The 20047-nt window shown below is 45.0% G+C and overlaps 1 protein-coding gene across 2 annotated transcripts in view; it reads left to right on the forward strand.

Annotated features, from left to right (window-relative positions):
* Nucleotides 1-20047, forward strand: part of arhgap23a (Rho GTPase activating protein 23a) — a 72626-nt gene that overhangs the window by 5081 nt on the left and 47498 nt on the right. Inside the window, exon 1 of one of the 2 annotated variants that reach the window (XM_056402081.1) lies at nt 9762-9994. The exons of the other annotated variant lie outside the window; for it this stretch is intronic. Coding sequence (XP_056258056.1) covers nt 9941-9994 — 54 coding nt within the window. The 5' untranslated portion in view covers nt 9762-9940. Of the gene's footprint in view, nt 1-9761; nt 9995-20047 lie in introns of those variants that run through there. 2 annotated transcript variants of the gene reach the window in all.

A 20047-nucleotide genomic window follows, 5' to 3' on the forward strand; every position in this document is an offset into this window, starting at 1 on the left:
CTCCGACCTAAACCTCAATGCATTTGAGTGGCGGGCAGTGGATGAATGCAGATGGCTGGGGCGGGGAGGGCAAGGGGGGGTGGGGGGCGTTTTCCCTGCAAGGGTCGAAGGTTAGCCTGTGTGGTTAAAGCCCTTCCTGTCAGCAGCACTTTGCATCAGTACAGCCCAATGTCAGGGATCTGCATGCTGATGACACAGGACGAGGGCAGCTGAGCAGGGATAAATGGAACAAAACAGAGGGATGAGGTTTATCAGTAGCATGAGGCGGCCATCCAATTAGGAGGCTGTTTGCTTCTGAGTTGGTCCATTTCAACCTAATGGGCCGGTTTGGCGTGCACAGCGCTCAGTTTGACATGTTTCTGACTTTAATCCACGACCCTCGCAGCCTGTCTCCATCTCTTGGGGTTAGTTTCTCCAACCTCCTCCTCCTCCTCCTCTTCCTCCTCCTCCTCCTGCTCCTTCTCCTTCGTCCTTGAGTCTCGACTGCAGCGTCCAGGTGCTGCCGGAGGATGTCGGTCTGGAATGAACATCTGTGCAGCTGATGCCTGCTGTTTCATTACTTTGATGTTTAAACAGGCCACAGAGATGCCCTACTGTTAGTGTGCACCACTGCTGCACATCAGTAATCAACTGTACGCTTCACGAGCCACTGACCTCCTGGCCTGTTTTTCCAGACTACTGAAGACGTGCTCCAGTTTGATTCAATGAGAAAATGATGTGACCGTTGTCCGTCTAGATAACAGAGCAGCGTTGATTTGGTGGCTCACACCGAGAACACACTGTTCCTTTACATGATGCTCCTTTTTTTTTTTTTTTTTTTGTTGCTTTAGTATCATCACCATAAATCCTGCGTAATCCCACTGATGGGGATAAAAATGACAAAGTCACCACAGTGCTGTATGTGAGGACAACTTCATTTTTCATTCCCCACCCTTATCCCACCTCGTCTTGCGAGCGCCGTACTGAGCCCCCTTGTGGCCTCCCGATGCAACTGTGGCTCAGTTTCTGTCTCTTTCAGTGGGATTGAGGATTATCTGTTTAGGGAAATCTCTGCAGTGACAAGCAAAGGGACAGATGGTCGTCTTTTGACAGAATTCAATCCAGAATAAGAAGGCGTTTGTTTGTTTTTGCTGTTGACACTGATGACAGTGCATATTTATGTTAATTCCAGCAGGGACTTCCATTACACTGTATTATCCTCATCTTCTCGTCACTTACTCATCACAGTAGAGAAAATACAAGATTTTATGGTTTTTTTTGTTTGTTTTTTTTTTTGGTAAATATCAGCTTCCAAAAAGAAATATCCTCACTCAGATTTATTTTCATACTTTCATGAACTTTTATATGAATTTTCAGTAGTTGTCACTTTTTATCAGCTTTTTTCTGTTCGTATCTCCGTCTCTGATTTCAGCCCAGGCATGAAGTCGTAAAGCAGAATTATATATAATATAATATTTGAGACCCACAGCAGTGTTCAGGATGCGTGGAGTAAATGTTAGTGCGCTGATGAAAACAGGGACCTCTGTGAAGGTTAAAAATCTGTTGAAGCATTCCTCTCGTGTGGCCTCCTGTCCTCCAAACCGAGAACACCCTGCTTTAAGGCCATGTCTAGACAAACTTAAATCTCAGTTTTAAGGCCGGTGGGGTGGGTGTGTGTGTGTGTGTGTGTGTGTGTGTGTGTGTGTGTGTGTGTGTGTGTGTGTGTGTGTGTGGGTGTGTGTAGGGGGGGGGGGTTCTCGGATTAGGATATGATCTCCGCGAACACACAGGATTATTCAGTTTACTGTATATACTGTACGAGGCGTGGCTTTAAACTTCTGTTGTACCACAAATGTTCAGGAGATGTGTCATTGGCCACAAGAGTTTTGTTTTATTACAAGAGGATGCGTGAATATTCAAATGACGTCGGTGCACTGGATTGTTTTTTGTTTCTGTAAAACTTTTATTTAACCAAGTAAAAGTCTGGTAGAGATTAAAACCATGAAAAAATAAATCTTATCACACCCATAATAATGAAAATAATAATAATAAAAACTGAGAAATGCCAGTACACTGTCTTTGTAATGACAAAGTTCATGTTAAAATTAACTCTGCTCTCATTTCTGCTCTCACATTTTTCACAGTGAAAAAGTTGTATAAGCTTCTCGTAACTACAATGTAAAATTTCATATTCAACAACAACAATACATTTGATTCAACAATATTAACGAGAAGTAGCCATCCGGAAACATCCAGAATAGTTGAGCTTTTGACTGTGTGATCACATCAGGTTGCGGGATTTTTCCAAACATATTTAAAAACTTTTCAATTGTCCATTTTCCACTGTATACCCAGGGTGATGTATTGAGGAAATATGCCACCTATTCTCATAACATGTCATTCTAATTTTGTGAGTTATTTTAGGACGTTCCTGACTCATCACTGACCAGCAGAGACATCAGATATAAATATTTTTTGCTGATATCACAGCAACTAGTTCCCGCATGTGACTTGAAGGTGTATCTCATCCTTTGCAGCTCATTTCCATTGTGTTGCAGGAAGTGATGCTAGAGGCAGGAAGTGGAGCCGTGAAAGGTATATAGGCCGCAAACACATTTGGACTCTAAGAAGTGACGGGCAGCAGGAAGGAAACTCGCAGCGCTGCTACTGGAACTGCCAGCCTCTGTTTATTTTCACTCTCCGTCTCTCAGATGAGGTTTAGGGGAAAAGAAAAAGGTGGCGGTGGGGGCACTGCGGGGATGTCTTTGAGGAATGTGTGCCAAGCGTTTATAGTAACGGCGCACATTTATAGAAACAGTGGAGCACCCTGGATGTGATTCAGTCGTTGTTGTCGTCTGCGAGCTTTGAGGAACAGATGAATCGAGACAGACTGGAGACTCTGGGAACTGAATTAACTGGTCAATTGTGCAAACTGTGACACCTGAACATCCACCACTCTCCTTGTTAAGACTCAGGCTATTTCCTTCTCTTTGTTCCTTTATCTCAAACACTCCCACATGGCCGCTCTAATCAGCTCTCGCCGTGTTAAAGACCAGTGACTGGACCGGACAGAAAACTGCAGTTCATGTTTTGGGATGAGATAGTGTATCAGCTCGTACAGGAAGACAGGACAAGAACTGCCTTGGAACGGTTTTGACAACAGGCGTATATATAAAAAAAAACCCCAGTGAAAAATGAGCACTGAGCAGATGTTGACTCAAATGTCTGTATCAGTGGTGGAAACCAATGGAAACAGGGTTAAAACGGGGAGTTGAAGATGTTCTTAAATCAGTAGGGGCTGCAGATGTGGCAAATCAGCATGTCCAGTCAAAAGCACAAGCTGGTGGTACTCCTCTGCTTGACTGTGTGTGTGTGTGTGTGTGTGTGTGTGTGTGTGTGTGTCTGCGTTCCTGGCCTCAGTGAGTCATTCTCTCCAGTCAGTATCCTACCCAACAGAATGTCCTCTCACACAGCCAGAGCTCCGGCTCTAACCTGTGTGTGTCTCGGCAGATTCGGTGTCCACAGGCTCGTGGTTGTCTTCTGTTTGAGTTAACACGCTGCATGGGGAAGAATGAGCGAGGCAGCTGCAAGAGAGGGAGAGAGGGGAGGGAAGGGGGGGGGGGGGTTACAGTGAAATGCGTGGGGTGAGGCAGGGAGAGAGGAGGGGTCAGCAGGTCAGAGGAGAAACAGTGGAAGTGAAAAAGAAGAAATAAGGGTTAAACTGGTTTGTCATTATTATCCTTTTATAAATTTTTTTTTTAAAATATCAAGACCGTTCACAGCCATTAGGTTCCTTCCTGACGTCATGAAAAACAACCAGGAGGAGTATTTGGACAGTTAACACACAGAACATTCAATTTAAAATAAAATAATGGACATTACATTAAAGTGCCTCGGCTTTAATCTGAGTAGGTTTACGTCAATACTGGAAGTACTGTATGGGAGGTATAGGTCTTTTAACACAGTGCCTGAATTGCGAGGGTTGAAAAGGAAATGGACACTTGGCTGCTAAGTGCAGCACAAATCTATCAGAGAGATATCAAAGGTTGTTGGTTTGCCAAACTCAACAGTTGGGTACTTTCTAAAAAAGCAGGGCTACAAAGGAAAAGCAGAGACGAACTGGAAGACTGAGGGCCAACAAGTCTTGTGGATGAGCAGAAAATCATTAAAACCTCCTTCATGAGCAAGTAAAAGATGCTGTCCAAGATGTAGGCGGACATGTTTCCTCATCATGCTCGTAACCTCAGAGGATTCACCACAAGATACAAACCCCTGGTTAACATCAGAAACAGACAGGCCGGGCTGCAAAAACACACCAAAAGAAAAGTTCTGGAACAAACTTCTATTGATTGATGAAACAAAAATCTATCATTATCATGGAAAGAGGATATAAAAAAACCACCTCATCTGTCAAACATGGTTCTGGTTCAGAGCTGAAGGAGGCTGCAGTGAAGGGAGAGTATCATCAGATACAAAGCGTCTGACAACCTCAGTATAAAGGAAAAACAAAACATTAATCGTGATGATTTTGTTTGACCTCATGAGTCCGTCCAATTACTTTTGAACCCCTAAACTTTGGACACTATGTGATTAAAGGGCCATACTGTAGCTCCCTCACAGTCCTTTTCTATTCTGATATAAACCCACTCAAATTAAAATCATTTATTTCCTAAAGCTTTTATTTTGGATTGAATGTGCTGAAGCACAGAGAGGAAGAAACTGTGTAACTGTACAAACACTTCCAGTCTGGGCTGTCTGCTTTTAGTCTGTTTACTTCAGGTCATGTATCCTTTACATTACATCTAATCATTCTGCAAACTATGTGTTTCAGCCTTGTTTCTATTATTCCAGACCTCTGCTATTTTCTGTCTATTATATAAAATTATAATCAGAGCTTTGAAACCTCTTCACTTGTGTAATCCATCACAGTGTTGTCAAAGATGTGCATTTGCTATGTAGAGCAGACTTTTTAAATTAAGATGCACTTAAACTGTATTACCACTCGGTGATGATGTCGCAGTCCAATTAATGCAGAATGTGATCGATTGCGCAACTCAAGCAAGTTCTAGAGTTTACTTATTCATTTTCATATTATAGGGTTGTGAACAGAAGTGAATGGCCACATTTGAAAATCTTCAGCAAAAAAAAAAAAAAGTGCATGATTAGTGAGCTAAAAGTTGCAGACACACTGGGACGGTGCTTTGATTTCGAATGCGAAATTTGTGTGTCACCTGTTTGCATTTTTGAAAATTTTGTGGATTTCCTGGGCTTCTGAGAATAAGATGAAAAGACTCTTCAAAATGATTCTGGTGCTGGAAAGAACAGATCCTCATGTAATCAGCAGTTCGTGCGGATGTTGGATGTGTCTGAGCAAAGTGACGTTCAAACCCACTTCTTCGGAATCAAAAACATTTCAAGTTTCAGTCTGCCAGTACAGTACAGAGGCTGTCTCCCCGTCTGGCTGGTCAGCTGTTTCCTCCCCTCGTGCCAGTTGTCCGGCCAGACAAAGAGGGCTCCTCCTGTCACACAGAGAGGGGGGAATTTACGGCTCTGGCTGGAATCCATGCAGGCCGGGGTCACCGCCGCCCCTCCTCCTCCTCCTCCTCCTCCTCCTCCCCCTTTCAAAGGAGTGCCACTGGAGCCTCTGTGTCAACAGGCAGTCAGAGACGAGCAGAGTGTGAGACGGACTCACATGTCTTCATCTCATTTGCTGTCACATAAATATCGTTGATTGACATTCGTGTCTCAATCGCTGGCTTACACTCGTGTGTGTTCATACATGCTTAGTAGTAAGCAGCTGGACGTTACTTCTTGAGCTGCAGTATATGTGAACATGCCTGCAGATATTCCTATAAGCTCATAGTCCACATTTTCTCCAGCTCCTCACTCTGACTAACCACTTGGAGCTTTCCCCGAACACATTTCACGTCACCAGGCCCAGACTGCGAACATCAGCTTCTTATTGCATTAGAGATGAGCACAGAGAGAAAGTTACTCTTTGTATTAGATCAGCTGAGAGCAGAGGATCCTGCGGCTCGCTCATTGTGTCTTCTTGGCTCGTAGCAGTATGAGAGCCCATCCAGCCACCTTCATTAAACGCAACTGTATCCAGTGGAGGGATCGTGTGGCCCCGCCTGACCGAGGGGGGAGCGATAGAGACTCTGCAGAGGCTTAAAGTAAATGATGTTGAAAAGATCTGGCAAGTACACTCCTCAGACTGAGAGTATGCGTGTGCAGAGGAGGGTGACGGGTATTTACTGAGAGGATGGACTCAATGAGTGGAGGGAAGTGGAGTGAAACAGAGGAGATATGAAAGAATTAGGGGGTAGAAGCCTTGGGGGGGGGGGTAAAGCTGGAAGAAATGGAGTGGCCATGATTAATAGTAGCATACCAGCACGAACGCTATGTGAATTGGCCTAGAATGGGATGAGGGATGGCAGGAGATGCCCACCCACCATCATTCCCATGCAGCCTCAGCAGCGGGAAACCCGTCCCACCCAGGCAGGACCACTAGCCGAGCCTGGCCAATGGAAGGAGGTGGGAATCGGGGGGGGGGGGGGGCTAAATAGGATGATGGTTGTTTGTGCGGTTGTCCTACCAGTGACCAGGCAGCGTGTGTGTGTGTGTGTGATTATGTAATGACCGAAGTCTCTGGATGCTCCCTGCTCGTCCCCAGCCGGCCCTGGAGGGAAAGGGATCGGGAGGGTGTTGCCTCACATCACCGTCAGATGGGGAACTTACTCAGTCAATCTCGGGGACATACCCAACGCCCGAGGCTGTGTGTCAGTAAATAAGGCTGACCCAGAGACGCAGGAAGTAAGACACTGCGAGCCGTCAAGTGCAGCATGGGAAATAAAAGACACTGCTTTTGGCAGGATGTGGATACAGTTACATCTCTTTCCAGCAACTTAAAATCAGCAATTTAAAATATGCTTATACCCACCTGCTTGAATGTGACACACGACACCTCACTGACAAATCTTGTCTCAGCCGACCAGCACAACATCAATAATAGAAGGGCCCATTTTGCTCGCCTGACAGGCAAATTGATGCGTTGCGTGAGTGTGTATCTGCATGCAATCTGGGATAAGATGTGGACAAACCTCAGCGCAGGAGGGGTGCACTAACATGGGATCATTCTTCCCACAGAAAAGTGTCAGGGGACAGACTGATTTATCCCTCCGTCCGCTGGAATAGAAAACACATGGGGTGCAGAGAGAGACAAAGAGGCTGCAGGGATAGATCCTTGTTTGAGGTCAGAGAGGATAGAAAGCATCCAGCTGTGACGGCGCTCACGCTCCTTGACCCCCCAGAAACAAGCTCCATGTACCTCGCTGTCTGTCTCATCACTCCCCTCTCTTTTTCTCTGAGACCATCTGCCCTCCTCTCCCACCTTAAGACCAGGATCTGCCTGCTAAGTCTCCCAGGGCTCCCACTCAGTCACAGCGGATTTCCAGCCTATCTGGCACTGAGCGAAACGACTCTGGCTGCGCTCTATGAGTAACCTGGAGGGGGATTTAGGACACATATGGTAATTATCCGTCTCAAATGGGAGATGAGCGAAGGTCAAGACTAGGACTTTCGAAGAGTGTCCTCTGTAAGCCTTTGGCAGGGATACTGTGTCTCAGAGCGGGCCGGCGGCAGAGGTTGGAGGCCGGGAGGAGAGAGTGAGCAGACAGAGGAGACATGTTGAGATGAAGGCTGAGTTGGCAGCTGCAGCTCTTGGCGTGGGAAGGGCTCCTGTAAGCTGCTTTTTTCCCCTATGACTCCGGTCTGTTTCCCCATAGGCAGGCAGGCTTTTGAAGTGGCTCCCTGATACTTGCACCCCTCAGAGTAATAGTAGCCACATGGGCCCCCCCTCCCTCCCTCCCTCCCCCCCGCCCATCTCCAGCTCTGAGCCAGCGCTGCGGCTAAAGCCCGGACCACATTTCTCCATTATTTTATCTTCTTTTCCTTTTCATGTTTCTCACTTTTATTCCATCTCCAGGACTGAAGCTCACATTTATACCCACCATACATTAAGTCACAGCTTCAATATGATGTAGTGTAACTTCTTAGCAACAGCAGCCTGAATGTCGCACTCTACGGATGAGTAAGCTTCCCCTGACTGTGCTGGATGTCTGTTGATTCATGTGGACAGTATTCATCTGGCTAAAAATACTATTCTGTCAACACTTTTCTGAGCATGCATGAATTATAGTCTCTTCTGATTGGGCGTGGAAGGAATTCTGCCATCAGTGAATTATGCTTTCAGTCTTTGTTTAGCTCCTCTCTCTTGCATTTGTCATGAGTCACACACCCACTCTGACTTTTGTGTGGCTTTTGTTGGGGGCAGTGATTTGTGATGATAGGTTATCAGGTTTTTAGTACATCTGAGATCATGTTGGATACATGTGTTTTCATTAATCGGCAACTAGTTTAATGATCAGTTATAGTTTAAGTAATTTTTTTAAGTAAACGTACCAAAAATCTAGATTTTTTTTGGCTTGTCCAAAACAGCATTTTTTACTGCTTTCTAAAACTTCTATCGATTAACTGAAGAAATAATCAGCAGCAGATTATTCGATAATGACAGTAATTGTTAGTTGTAGTTCTAGTAATAGTACAACTTTGAGACACTTTACCTGAGTATTTTCATTTCTTTCAGGATGATGCGTTGACAACTATTTCTATGCAAATTAAAATTTCATAGATTTCAAAACATAAATCACAAAACTTTGTTACACAGTGACTTTAATTGCTAGAAATCATATAACATTGTTTAAATTAGCTCCACAGGAACCCAATATAGCATTAAATGCTAAAGTAATTATAATGCAATAATATAATGTAATAATATAAGGTCTGTCTGTATTTTAATAAGGAAAGTTTTGAATGCAGAACTTTTACTTATAACTGAATATTTCCAGAATATTGGTGTTTTTTATTTTACTTCCGATTTGAATATTTCTTAAAACTTTATTTAAACTTGGTTCATTTGTCATACACACTTTAATCAATTGTTAATAGGCCCAACAGTAGACTAGGCTTATATTTACATCCAAAATGTGTCCCTGACTTTTACTTACTGTCCCGGTGGCATCCGTCACCCCTCCCAGCACCCTCATGTTTTGGTGCAGCCAGAGGGAGCCCGCACGCTTTGGGTTTGCAGGGCGGAGAGGACTCATTTACCCAGCGCACCCTCCTCTAATTTGACTCCCATTCCCACAGTGTCAAGTTAACCGCAATACAAATATACTATTTCCGGTCAGGTCTGACTTAAAAGCTTCGACTGAGCACTACAGAAGTTTTTCAAATGACATTTGAAGTGAATGAAAGAAAATTCAAAAATATATGTTATTAATGTACACAATTACATTGATTAAATGTCTGTTATTTCTTAAAGTGTAACTTATTAGTAAAACCTATGAGACATCCTATGAGACGCTCCACTAACTGCTTATATCCTATTTGTTGTTACCAGAAATATTCCAACACTGATTTCTTTGGCGCTTTTTCGGCTCCGCTTTTGTTGTAGTGTAGACTTTACTTTGAAGGCAGAGTCTCCTGACTTCCTGTGTGAGTGTGTATGTGTGTGTGTGTGTGTGTGTGAGTGTGTGAGTGTGTCTGTGTGTGTGTATGTGTTTTGACGCTGCTGCAGTCCGTTTCCAGGCAGGCCGAGCACAGACGGATTTAGTTATGTGCAACTGATGCGGTCTGGCGGAAGAAGAAGAAGAAGAAGTAGAGGAGGAGGAGGAGGAGGAGGAGCAGCGCAGGAGTGGGGGGGGGGAGCGCACTGAAACAACGGGAACAGAGTGGGATTTTTTTTTAGGAGGAAGGAAGCTGGAGAAGTGTTGAACATATAAGTTTGTGTGTTGGAGCGGAGCTTTGTTACTCACAGCTCCCCCGTCTGCTCCTGTTGCCTCTCGTGCAGCAACAAATCTGCCTCTCCTCGTTGCAGCCAAACAGTTTCTGCTGTCCAATGAATGGAGTTGCTTTTTGCCTTGTTGGAATACCACCCTACTCTGACAACCACGTAAGTACACGGAGCCGACACCGTTCACTACACCGGTACCTGGGCGTTATTGTGTTGGACAGTCAGAGGTGCGGTGGCCGCCTGGCTGGTCAGAGAGCGTGATTTCCTAAGAGGATTACCACTAGTTTACATAGCCACTGTGTACACACACACTTCGCCGACGAAATGTACTGAAACCAAGTGTTTGATCAGTGTGTTTCTGCAGCTTTCGCTCACTTTTGTGGACGACAAGCGGTGCGCAGCCGAAATGAATTCAGCCGCAAACAAAACTCCTCCGGGGTCGCATTCAACGCCCGGGCTGCTTCAGTCTTTTGTCCGCCTCTGATGCATCAGGAGGCGGACAGGCTGTCAGTGTTGACCGGACGTCCCAAACAGGGATGATGTTTGGGGCGTGTGTCCGCGATTTCACAGATATAATATGAGAAATGAGTCAGTTAATTGGCTTTTATGAGACTGAGTCACTTTAACTTCGTTTTTCTTTTTAGCTGCAATAGTGAAGATGGAGGTGTAATAATGAGAAGATCAGGAAAGTGTGACTTCAGGCAGTGAACATCACAAGACCTCACAGCATCCTTAGATGTCAAGATGCCTCACTTCTACTTGCATTTACACTTCTCCTTCATGACTGTATGAGACATGCCTTCAGGCTATAAAGAGACATTTGGACCTCAGCAGTCAGATGATATGTTATGTAAATGTAAAAAAAAGTTGGTGGGTTTTCCCTCATCTACATCCTTCCTGTGAGTGAGTTTGAGAAATGCTTTGAATGATTCCCACTGAAGGAAACTTGTTAAAGACACAGATAGACAATGAATTCCTCCTGGACTGACTCCAGGAATGTGAGTGAGGCTCTGGCGTGTCATAGTGAAGTCATGAGGTAAGATATGTCAGCCTGCTGGGCGGTGGTCTGCTTGTTGGAAGGAGGCATATGGTTTGGTATCCCTGGCGCTGTGTGTGTGTGTGTGTGTGTGGGTGCTTTGATTTCACCTCAGAGGGTCCTTGGCTCTGTATATCTGTGTGTGTGTAATGTGTGTGTTTCATGGAGTTGCTGAGCTAACTGATGTTTGCTGTGTGCTTTATGAATGAGCAATAGGAGGAGTGTGTGAGGTCGTGTTTGCCACTGTCTCTCCTGTGTGTTGCAACATTGCTCAGTCTTGGTGCAATTAAGAGTTTGTCTGTTTTTTTTTATCCACAGTTTTCCACCTACCTTTGCCCCTTCACAGCATCTCTTTCTATCTGTTGCTGTGGAGTTGATTCCCTCCAGCAGTGAATAACATTTCCTCCTCTGTGGTCACACTTTAATTGAACCTCTCTGGTTGTATGTCGCTGTAATAGAGCTGCAAGTTTTTCTTCAAACGCGTTGAATTCACTTTAATCTTTTCAATTTTACGCTTTTTGCATATAAAGTTGTAGTAAAACATTAAACACTTTGTAGTGAATGTGCAACAACTGCTGTGTGTGTGTGTGCGTGTGCGTGCGTGCGTGCATACCCACAAAACTATCATTTTGAGCCACAGGAACTCATAAAGCTCTGTTCAATGTGTGTAAATGAGCGACACGCTCATTTAATTGTGAGTGTATGTCTCTTTTTTACAGTGGCCTCTCAGCTGACCTTAACTTCTCTAATCTCAGTCCCTGACCTGTTTCATACCTGACCTTTGACCCCTGCATGTCTCAGCCAACACCCAGCTCATGTCACTCGCCCAGGAGAGAGGAATTTACCATTGTGGCAGCGGCTGAGTCGTACAGTAGATGGATACACAGACAGAAATAACCTGCACAGATTGTCTTATTATCTCTTCCCCGAGTCTTGTGATTGACTCAGGGAAGTCTTGCTAATCCCCTTTTTATGATGGAGCGATAAAGACCAACAGCGAGATGCAAAATGACTCTTGAATCTAATTCAATGTTTAATTTGTCAAAAAAGAGCCACAGAGTAAATCGGCCTTTGTGCGTCGGGTCAGCGTCGGAGCACGATGAGGGAAGGATGAGAGTGTCCGCGTGATGAGAGCAGTTGTGATGATCTCCAGTGGGACTGCTTTTAATGTTGTTAGGCGGCCTGCTCTAATGTAGCAGTGCAGGGTTTGTGGGTGAGATCAATGAGGCAGGGCGGGGCAGAGGGCAGGATGAGCAGCGCTCCCAATGTCTAATGCTGCACTGAGCCACGTGATGTCAGAGGATATTGATGACGGGAAACATGAGAGAGCTTTTATGAAAATCTTGGGCCGAGCCGGTCGATGTTAAAGCCCCTTTTTTGGTCCCTGCGGCACGTGTACCAGTTTGTCTGATACACTGCGGACTAACACAGTATTACCCTGCAGTCCGCACATGACTCATAGGCTGCTGATGACAGAGTGTTTTTTCTTTTCTTTTTTTTTTTTTGCTGCTTTTTGATCTTTTGAGTCCTGATAACAGAGTTGTCTGTACACTGAGGCCGGCTGATAGCTTCTGCAGGATCATTTGTAAAAGTCAAAAACACCAAAGTCTGCTGATCCACAGCCTGTCCTGTAGTCCACGCTGTGCGCCTGCTGATCCAGCTGATCACAGGACAGCCAACTCAGAAAGGTTGCAGGCCTCAAACCACAGAGACCTTTATCTAGTCAGCAGGTCCAGGATCAGTTCCTGATCGAGGCGACGTTAACTGAGAACAGCTGTGTGATGCTGCAGAGGAAAGCATTTCTGTGATCACTAGCAGATGGCTTCACCACAGAGTAGGCACACAGCTCAGGCACCGATGCAATGCTTGTTGGAATGTATGTGATTTTTATATGAGCTGTCGTTCGTCTTTGTGCAGCAGGTCCTAGTTTCATATTCTTCACCACTGGTTCCAAACCTGATGGTCAGCTCATGGTCAGGATCAGTCTGAGGGGCAGCAAGATGATGAGCATAGAAATAAAACAATAAACTAACAATTTTTTTTTTATTATCCATCATTCCTTGATTGATTGATTCGTCTTTTTGTCTATAAAATGTCAGAAAATAGAGTGAAATTATCATCATAATTTTTCACTGCCCAAGTTGACATGTTGAAATGTCTTGTTTTATCCAACCGTTGAAAACCACAACCACAAAAAGAATTCAGTTCACCATTACAGAAGACAAAGAAAACAGACGGATGACATTTCAGAGGCTACAAACAATGAATTTACTGTATTTTTTTGTTGATTCATTCATTCATTTTCTACCGCTTATCCTCTAGTAGGGTCGCGGGGGGGCTGGAGCCTATCCCAGCATCTTCTCGGGCGAGAGGCGGGGTACACCCTGGACAGGTCGCCAGTCCATCGCAGGGCAAACACATAGAGACAGACAACCATTCACACTCACAGCCACACCTATGGTCAATTTAGATTATCCAATTAGCCTAGTCCCCATTTTGCATGTCTTTTGGATTGTGGGAGGAAGCCGGAGTACCCGGAGAGAACCCACACAGAGAGACGGGGAGAACATGCAAACTCCACACAGAAAGATCCCGCGTCCGAGCCGGGACTCGAACCCGGCACCTTCTTGCTGTGAGGCGTCAGCGCTAACCACTGCACCACCGCGCCGCCTTTTTTGTTGATTCATCTGCTGTCAATTAAAGAATCGATTAGTTGTTTCAGTTCTACTCTAATCTTTGGTTTTTATTTCCTGTGAGCCTTTTTTAATTGTACCTTTTTAAAAATTACTAGAAAAAAACCCATCTGAGAAGTTAAACTCTCTGGCTGAGCTGATCATCTACAAATGCAACCTGTGATGAGAAGTTGCTTTGTTTGGAGCAGCTACAGACCAAAAACTCTGCTCTGTTTTAAAACTGTGGAGAAACATAAACTGCAGTGTTTGTCTAACTTGTCCTGCACCATTCTGCAAGACTTCACGTTTGAAAACTTTGCAAAACAGCCGGCAAAACTGGTTTTCCACTTTTTGTCAGTTGTATTTGAGTCAGGTTTAATAACAGGATCGTCCGCTGCCCTGAGAAATCAAACGTTAGTGGAAAATGGAATTGTCTTCATGCTTTTGTTGAAAGTGCTAAATACCAAAACCTGGTCTTTTATAGCGTCAGTTCAGTGGGAGGAGCTACACGGAGCGCCTGACAGTAAAGTGTGTGTTACAGAGTGCCCTGCATCAGTCCGTTAACACCATTAAATCTCACACCTTCGCACCTCCACCCTCCGCACCTCCGCTGCATTCCTCAACTCCGGGCCTCAAGACGACAGCTGCACCGGCCGCTCGCACCTCACATCCACAATCATTAACCTGGAGAGTATGTGTGTGTTGACACACTTTAATCACTCTCGTACACACACACACACACACACACACACACACACACACACACAACACACACACACACACACACACACACAGAGTCAAGCACAGGTGTTCACAAATATAGGCACACCAGCATGTTTACATCACACTTAAAGTGTCAGAGTTGCACACACATAACTCTAATAATCTGAGCTCAGGTGCATGAAACATGGTCTCACTCACACACACACACACACGTACACTTCTTATTCAGAAGTTAAGGCTACAACTGCGCTCTCTGCAAAGTTTTAATTTGGCCCCCTCCCCTCATGTTTGCATGAGGAAGTCCTTGATGCTGTACAAATATGGTGCAGCCAGTGTATAGGTGGGCGAAGGACATCAGTCATCATTGACCTTGTTTACTGTGGTGAGAGGGGAGCAGCTGTTGCAGAGCAGCTCTGAAGAGCAGGCGTGTTTCTGTTGCTAATGGATCTTTATTGATTGGCCTTTAGTCAGTCAGTCACTCTGCTCTCTGCAAGAACCAAAACTGACTTTTAACAATGAAGTAAATTTACTTTTTACATGTAAATTATTGCGTAGGTCTGTGAATTTAATTATTATTCTGATTCTGTTCATCTGTTTTCCCCTTTCATTCCTTGTTCAGCAGCTTAAATGTTGGAAAAACAACATATTATAAATATTCTAAAAAATATATTTCCTGCATCAACTTGTTCCACCTTCCTATTGAAGTTATATGATGTTTACAAGACTCCATGTTTTTCATGGCTGCAATGTGCCATCAAATGGAAATATTCTCATAATATATAGATAATATAGATTTTCTGAAATATTTGGTATCTTTCAGTAAAGTTCAGTGGGTTTAAACAAAGCTTGGTTGTACAGCAGAAGTTAATAATAACCTCCCAGGGGGTCGGTGGGGTTAAAGGGGTTTTAACTAGTTGTGTTTGTGTAAATGTGAATGTGCAGTTGATCATATAATTGAAGCTGTATGTGAACTGAGGGGGATCTTTCCCAGTGTTCTTATCTGAGAGAAGCTCAGACAGATTTCCTCTGATAGACACTGCATCGATCCAATCTTGTCTCCACTGATACCTCAGGGTTTCTGCTGATACCGAGCCCTGATGATGCGATACCACTGTTTTCTCTTTCCTGCATTTAAACTGTCTGATCTCATGGACCTTTTATGTCCAGTGAGATGAGGCCTCGTTCACACGAGCATCAGTGCAGACACTGATCCAGCAGCTGGATTTCTTTTCATTTCGCCTCGCCCCCTTTCATTTTTTGCTTATTTTTCTGTTTCATCTCTTTTCGACATTTTAGCCAGACGTGAAGTTTACCTGTCCAGAAAGACGTAGCACCCAGTCGTCTTCAATTCATGCAGAGAGCCGCTCATCCTCTGTTGTGTCCCAGCTGGGTGTTTTTCCTGTGGCGTCTGACTCCCAGGCGCTGAGAGGTTTGGTGTGAAACAAAGCCTCTCTCAGAAACAGATGAGGGCTAATTAGATTCAGCCTGTTGATGGTCTGGCCTGTGTCAGTGCTTCTTTGTGTTAGAGCCTGCAGAGACGCTGTGTTGACGTGTGTGTTGTTTCTGTGCAGGAAAATATGAGGCTGTCATACAGTACTGTACACGAGGGGCTTCGCGTTGATGTGTTGCCTGGCACACGGGGAGGAATGGAGGACAGGTCACATCTTGCTCTGAAATGCAAACTTGACTCTTTATCTGTCTGCGGGATTGGCCTGAACGCAGCCAGACGGGGTTTGAATCAGGGTCATGGTTCAGAGGTCAGGGCCCCCCCACCACCCTCCACCCCCCCACCCCTCTGTCTTGTCACACACTTGGCCCCAAGTAAAGAGGCTAAAGAGGCAGGAGGGGAACCCATGTCGCTGTGTGCAGCAGGGGCCACGGGGGTTAAGCAGGGGCCGCCATTTGACTGATCTGCATTCAGATGATCGGATCCTTGTTTTGTCTTTCTCACGTTCCGATATCGACTGCGCACATTTTTGCGTCGCGCTCTCATCATGTTTTTCCATTTTTTGCAAAGAGCACTGACGATAAGAACGAGTGTGTGTTTGCAGAAAGCTGAATGGCGCACTGTGTCTCGCTCCAATCAGCTGTGTGTGCTTTTTTTTTTTTTCACAAACAGCAGGGATTGCACTGGAATGTGAGAGAGACAGAGGGGAGGAGGAGGAGGAGGGCTAAGGAGGAAAAGGAGGGCAGGAGATGGAGAAAATAGTGAGAATCCTGATGACTCACGGGGGGAGAATGATGCCGGTGGGACAGCCAGAAGAAAACGAGGCAATGAAAAGTGAAGACAAGCAAAAGGAAAGCGAGTTCTCGCTTCATAATCTGCAGAGAAGCTGCCAAATTTCACACTGCTCTTGTAAAACTCCAAGTAAAAGGGAGCTGAGTGTTTACTGACATGCTGTTACTGAATGTTCTGGGTTTTACCAGGGATGGGAGTCTCCTGTCACAGTATAGTAATTCTCTAATACCGCTATTCTCTAAGTAGTAGAGTGATTAATCAAAACGGTAAATTTATTTTGCATCTATAGACCCTATTAATATGCAGCATTTTTGTCAAAGATCTAATACAAACAAAAGATATGAAAAGAGGGAACGCTGGCAGTTTATTGTTGCACTTCCATCCTGCAGAGTTGAGGGACGTGTGAGACGCAGATAGAAGCAGCAGGAGTCTCTGTTCCTTGGCTTTTAGTCCCTAATCTGAGTTCAACTCTGAAAATGATCTATCCTACAACCGAGATAGACCTGATAGACTTCAGAAAGCTCCCCCAGAGCCAAAGTTAAATGGTCAAATCTGTGTGGGTTGATAAATCCAATGCAAAGGCTGATACCGCTACTTTAACTAAACTATGACTCTTTTTTTCTTTTCTGTGACGTTAGTGTTAGAATATTGGGGTTATTCAGCAAAGCTGTTGAAAATGAAAAGTTATGTAATCAACTTGTAGGAGAATCACAGCATGTTCTGGTCTTTGTACCGAGGCCAGGAAGTCCATTAATGAGGAGAAGAAGAAGAAGGAGGAGGAGAGCTGTGGTGGCAGCAGTGTGATGATGTTCGCGCACTGTGCGTAACGTTGAGATCAGGGAGGCTCCTCTGGGCTTGTTTATACTGTAAATGGCAGCGGGCCAGCTAACGCCCATCACAGCTCCGGCTACGAGTCGATGAACTGTGAATTGCAGGTCAGTTGCAGTAAATTACTGTTGTTTCATTCGGGGTTAGTGAGCTGACTCACTGACCTCTCGCTGCACTTCCTAAACAACCCGGGCCACAGTGCTGAACAACACACACACACACACACACATTAGTACACAACCATCAGTCCTGTCCTTCTTACTATTTGTAAGCAGTCTTGGACGGAGAGAAGGGGGAGGCGGGGTGAGGGTGTTTTGACAGTCCGGCAGAATCACGGGGCAGAGATTATCAGGAAGCTAATGAGGAGCAGTGGATGCTGGGAAGAGATAGAGTGCTGTGGTTTTCCTGATGCCTGCTGGTCCAGCACAACACCGCCACTGTTTACATGCTCACTAAGATTCTCTCAGAGGATAACGCCGCTCATACACTGTTTTTATTTGTTGTCTTGAATGTATCAGTGGTCCAAAATGTCCTCTCTCTCCATTCTCGTCCTAATTCTACTAAGTAACACGTTTAATCCATGTAATAATTTCTTGGCCGGCGGGCAACAGTGACTTTCTGGCTTTCCGTCTCTATTACCTCAGTTATGTTGTGGTGGCTGGATTCTGCTCTGAGGGAACAAAGGCAAAAATTCAGGTCTTTTTTTTTTCCCCCTCTCTCTTCTGTCATTTGCCACTTTGTGCTTAGAAATTAAAGTCAGGAAGTAATCCCTCAGAGAAGCTGTTTTACAAGCTCGTCCCTGTCTGTTTCCTTTACCCAGGACAGTTTACTTGAAGCTTCACAGCTCTGTTAACCTGGTTTTCTTCTTAAATATTAAGGACACTAAATTAATCAGCCTGGATAAAGCAGCTTTTATAATCCTGTATCATCAAAAACACCCCCACATGTAAACATGGTATAATCCCGTAGCTGTCCTATTCTGCTTAACTTTGCCTCACTTTCCTCCAGATTGCTGTTGCATCCAGTATAATGGTTAATTTGGCTAATATTCAAAACTCTCCGCTTATCCCAAACATCACCTTAACCAGAAAACTATGCACATGCAAATCCAGTATCTCTGTACACACTGATCTGTGTTCATCACTGTATCCCTTTCAGTTTCTTCCTCTTTTTTGTTTCCTCCTGTGTTCTGTTTCCTCCGCGTGTTTCCATCCTCGTTGATCTTTTTTTTTTTGTACTCCAACCTTTTCCAAACTCTCTTGTTTTCTCGTAACTTTGGGCAGTCGCTGTCTGCTTTGATCGCCTCTCTGTTGCCTTCTTTGGTCATCTCCTTTTTCAGGGTCCTCCTGTTTTCAACCGCCTTCATTCTTCAAGCCTTTGTCTTGAATGTCCGGCCGTAGACGTTTTCATTTTGAGTCAGGTATGCTTCCTAAACTGTTACTACTACCCTACTTCTGAGCTAGCTGTCATAGTTCAAGCAGTAGGTATTCCTCTGTGAATTTGTGCCATAAAAGGTTGGTCTCGGTGCGATTCTTGCACATCCTCTCCCTCCCCCTCTGCTCACTCAGTTTACAGAGTGAAAACTAACAGGACAGTATGTTTCTATTAGCATTCCTCTTTGCTCAGAGCAGTGCCAGTGTGTCTTTCATCTCAAAAACAGACTGAGACCATATGTGTGTGTGTGTGTGTGTGTGTGTGACTCCCATGTCAACAGTCACAATCCTACGCTGTCATCCCATCGGGCCGAAGCGGGGAGACGAGCGCGACCCATCTTCCCCTTGAGGCCGCACGTCTGACCTTATGAAACAAGTCATGAAACGGCAGAGGACAGTTTATTTCTGCGGGGCGAGCGACTCTGAGCTGCTGCCATCCTGGCATTAAAAGACGGCTAACACAGGGCGACAGAGGCTAAAGACACAGAAGCGGCATCCGCATCGGCTTGGCATACGGATCTCATCATTGCATTAAACAATGCAAAAGGCAGGGCCTCTGGGATCGGCAAGAAAACGGCCAACGCGCAGACACCAGCAGCATCCCCGTCCCTCTAGAGATGCCCTTCCTTTTCAGCTGGGGTTTTACAGTCTGCGGTGTGTCAACAGGAAGGAGCAGGCAGATGAAACGATAGCGTGGGCCGATCCTCGTGTATTCAAAACATGCCAGGCGGTATCTGTATACCATCTCTGTGCCACTGGAGAATGATGAAGAGAGGAGGAGGAGGAGGAGAGAAAGAGTTTGGATTTGATCTGTTGTGTATCAGTCGAGCACAGTGTGAGAAAAGTAGCTCGTGTAAAGTTTTCTTTGCGTCACATGCCATCGGCTTTGCTTTGCTTTCGGCTTCAAAGTTGACCGGATTGGAGAAAATTGAGATTTTACAGGGGAGCAGATTTGATTTGTTCGGCCTCGAAATTCATGCAGTAATTGATTTATGGTGTGTGAATATCTTTTTGCCCGGTGGCACCGTCTGTTGAGCGGTTAAAGAGGTCAGTGTGAGAGGGTCATGAGGGATGGAAAACGGGCTGAAATTTGGGATTGTTGAAGAGGCTTATGGAAAAATTGCCCAGCTGTGTTTAGAGCTGTGTCCAGTGCATCTGAAAAAGCAATGTATATACCAGCAATTCTCAAATATTTTCACATCACATACACCCAGACACAGTGCTCAGAGTCCCAGGTGATCAGGTTCTGTCTGTGAGGAGTATTTGTGACGACATTAAAAC

The sequence above is a fragment of the Seriola aureovittata genome, chromosome 17 (assembly GCF_021018895.1).
Source record: "Seriola aureovittata isolate HTS-2021-v1 ecotype China chromosome 17, ASM2101889v1, whole genome shotgun sequence".
Lineage (NCBI taxonomy): Eukaryota > Metazoa > Chordata > Actinopteri > Carangiformes > Carangidae > Seriola > Seriola aureovittata.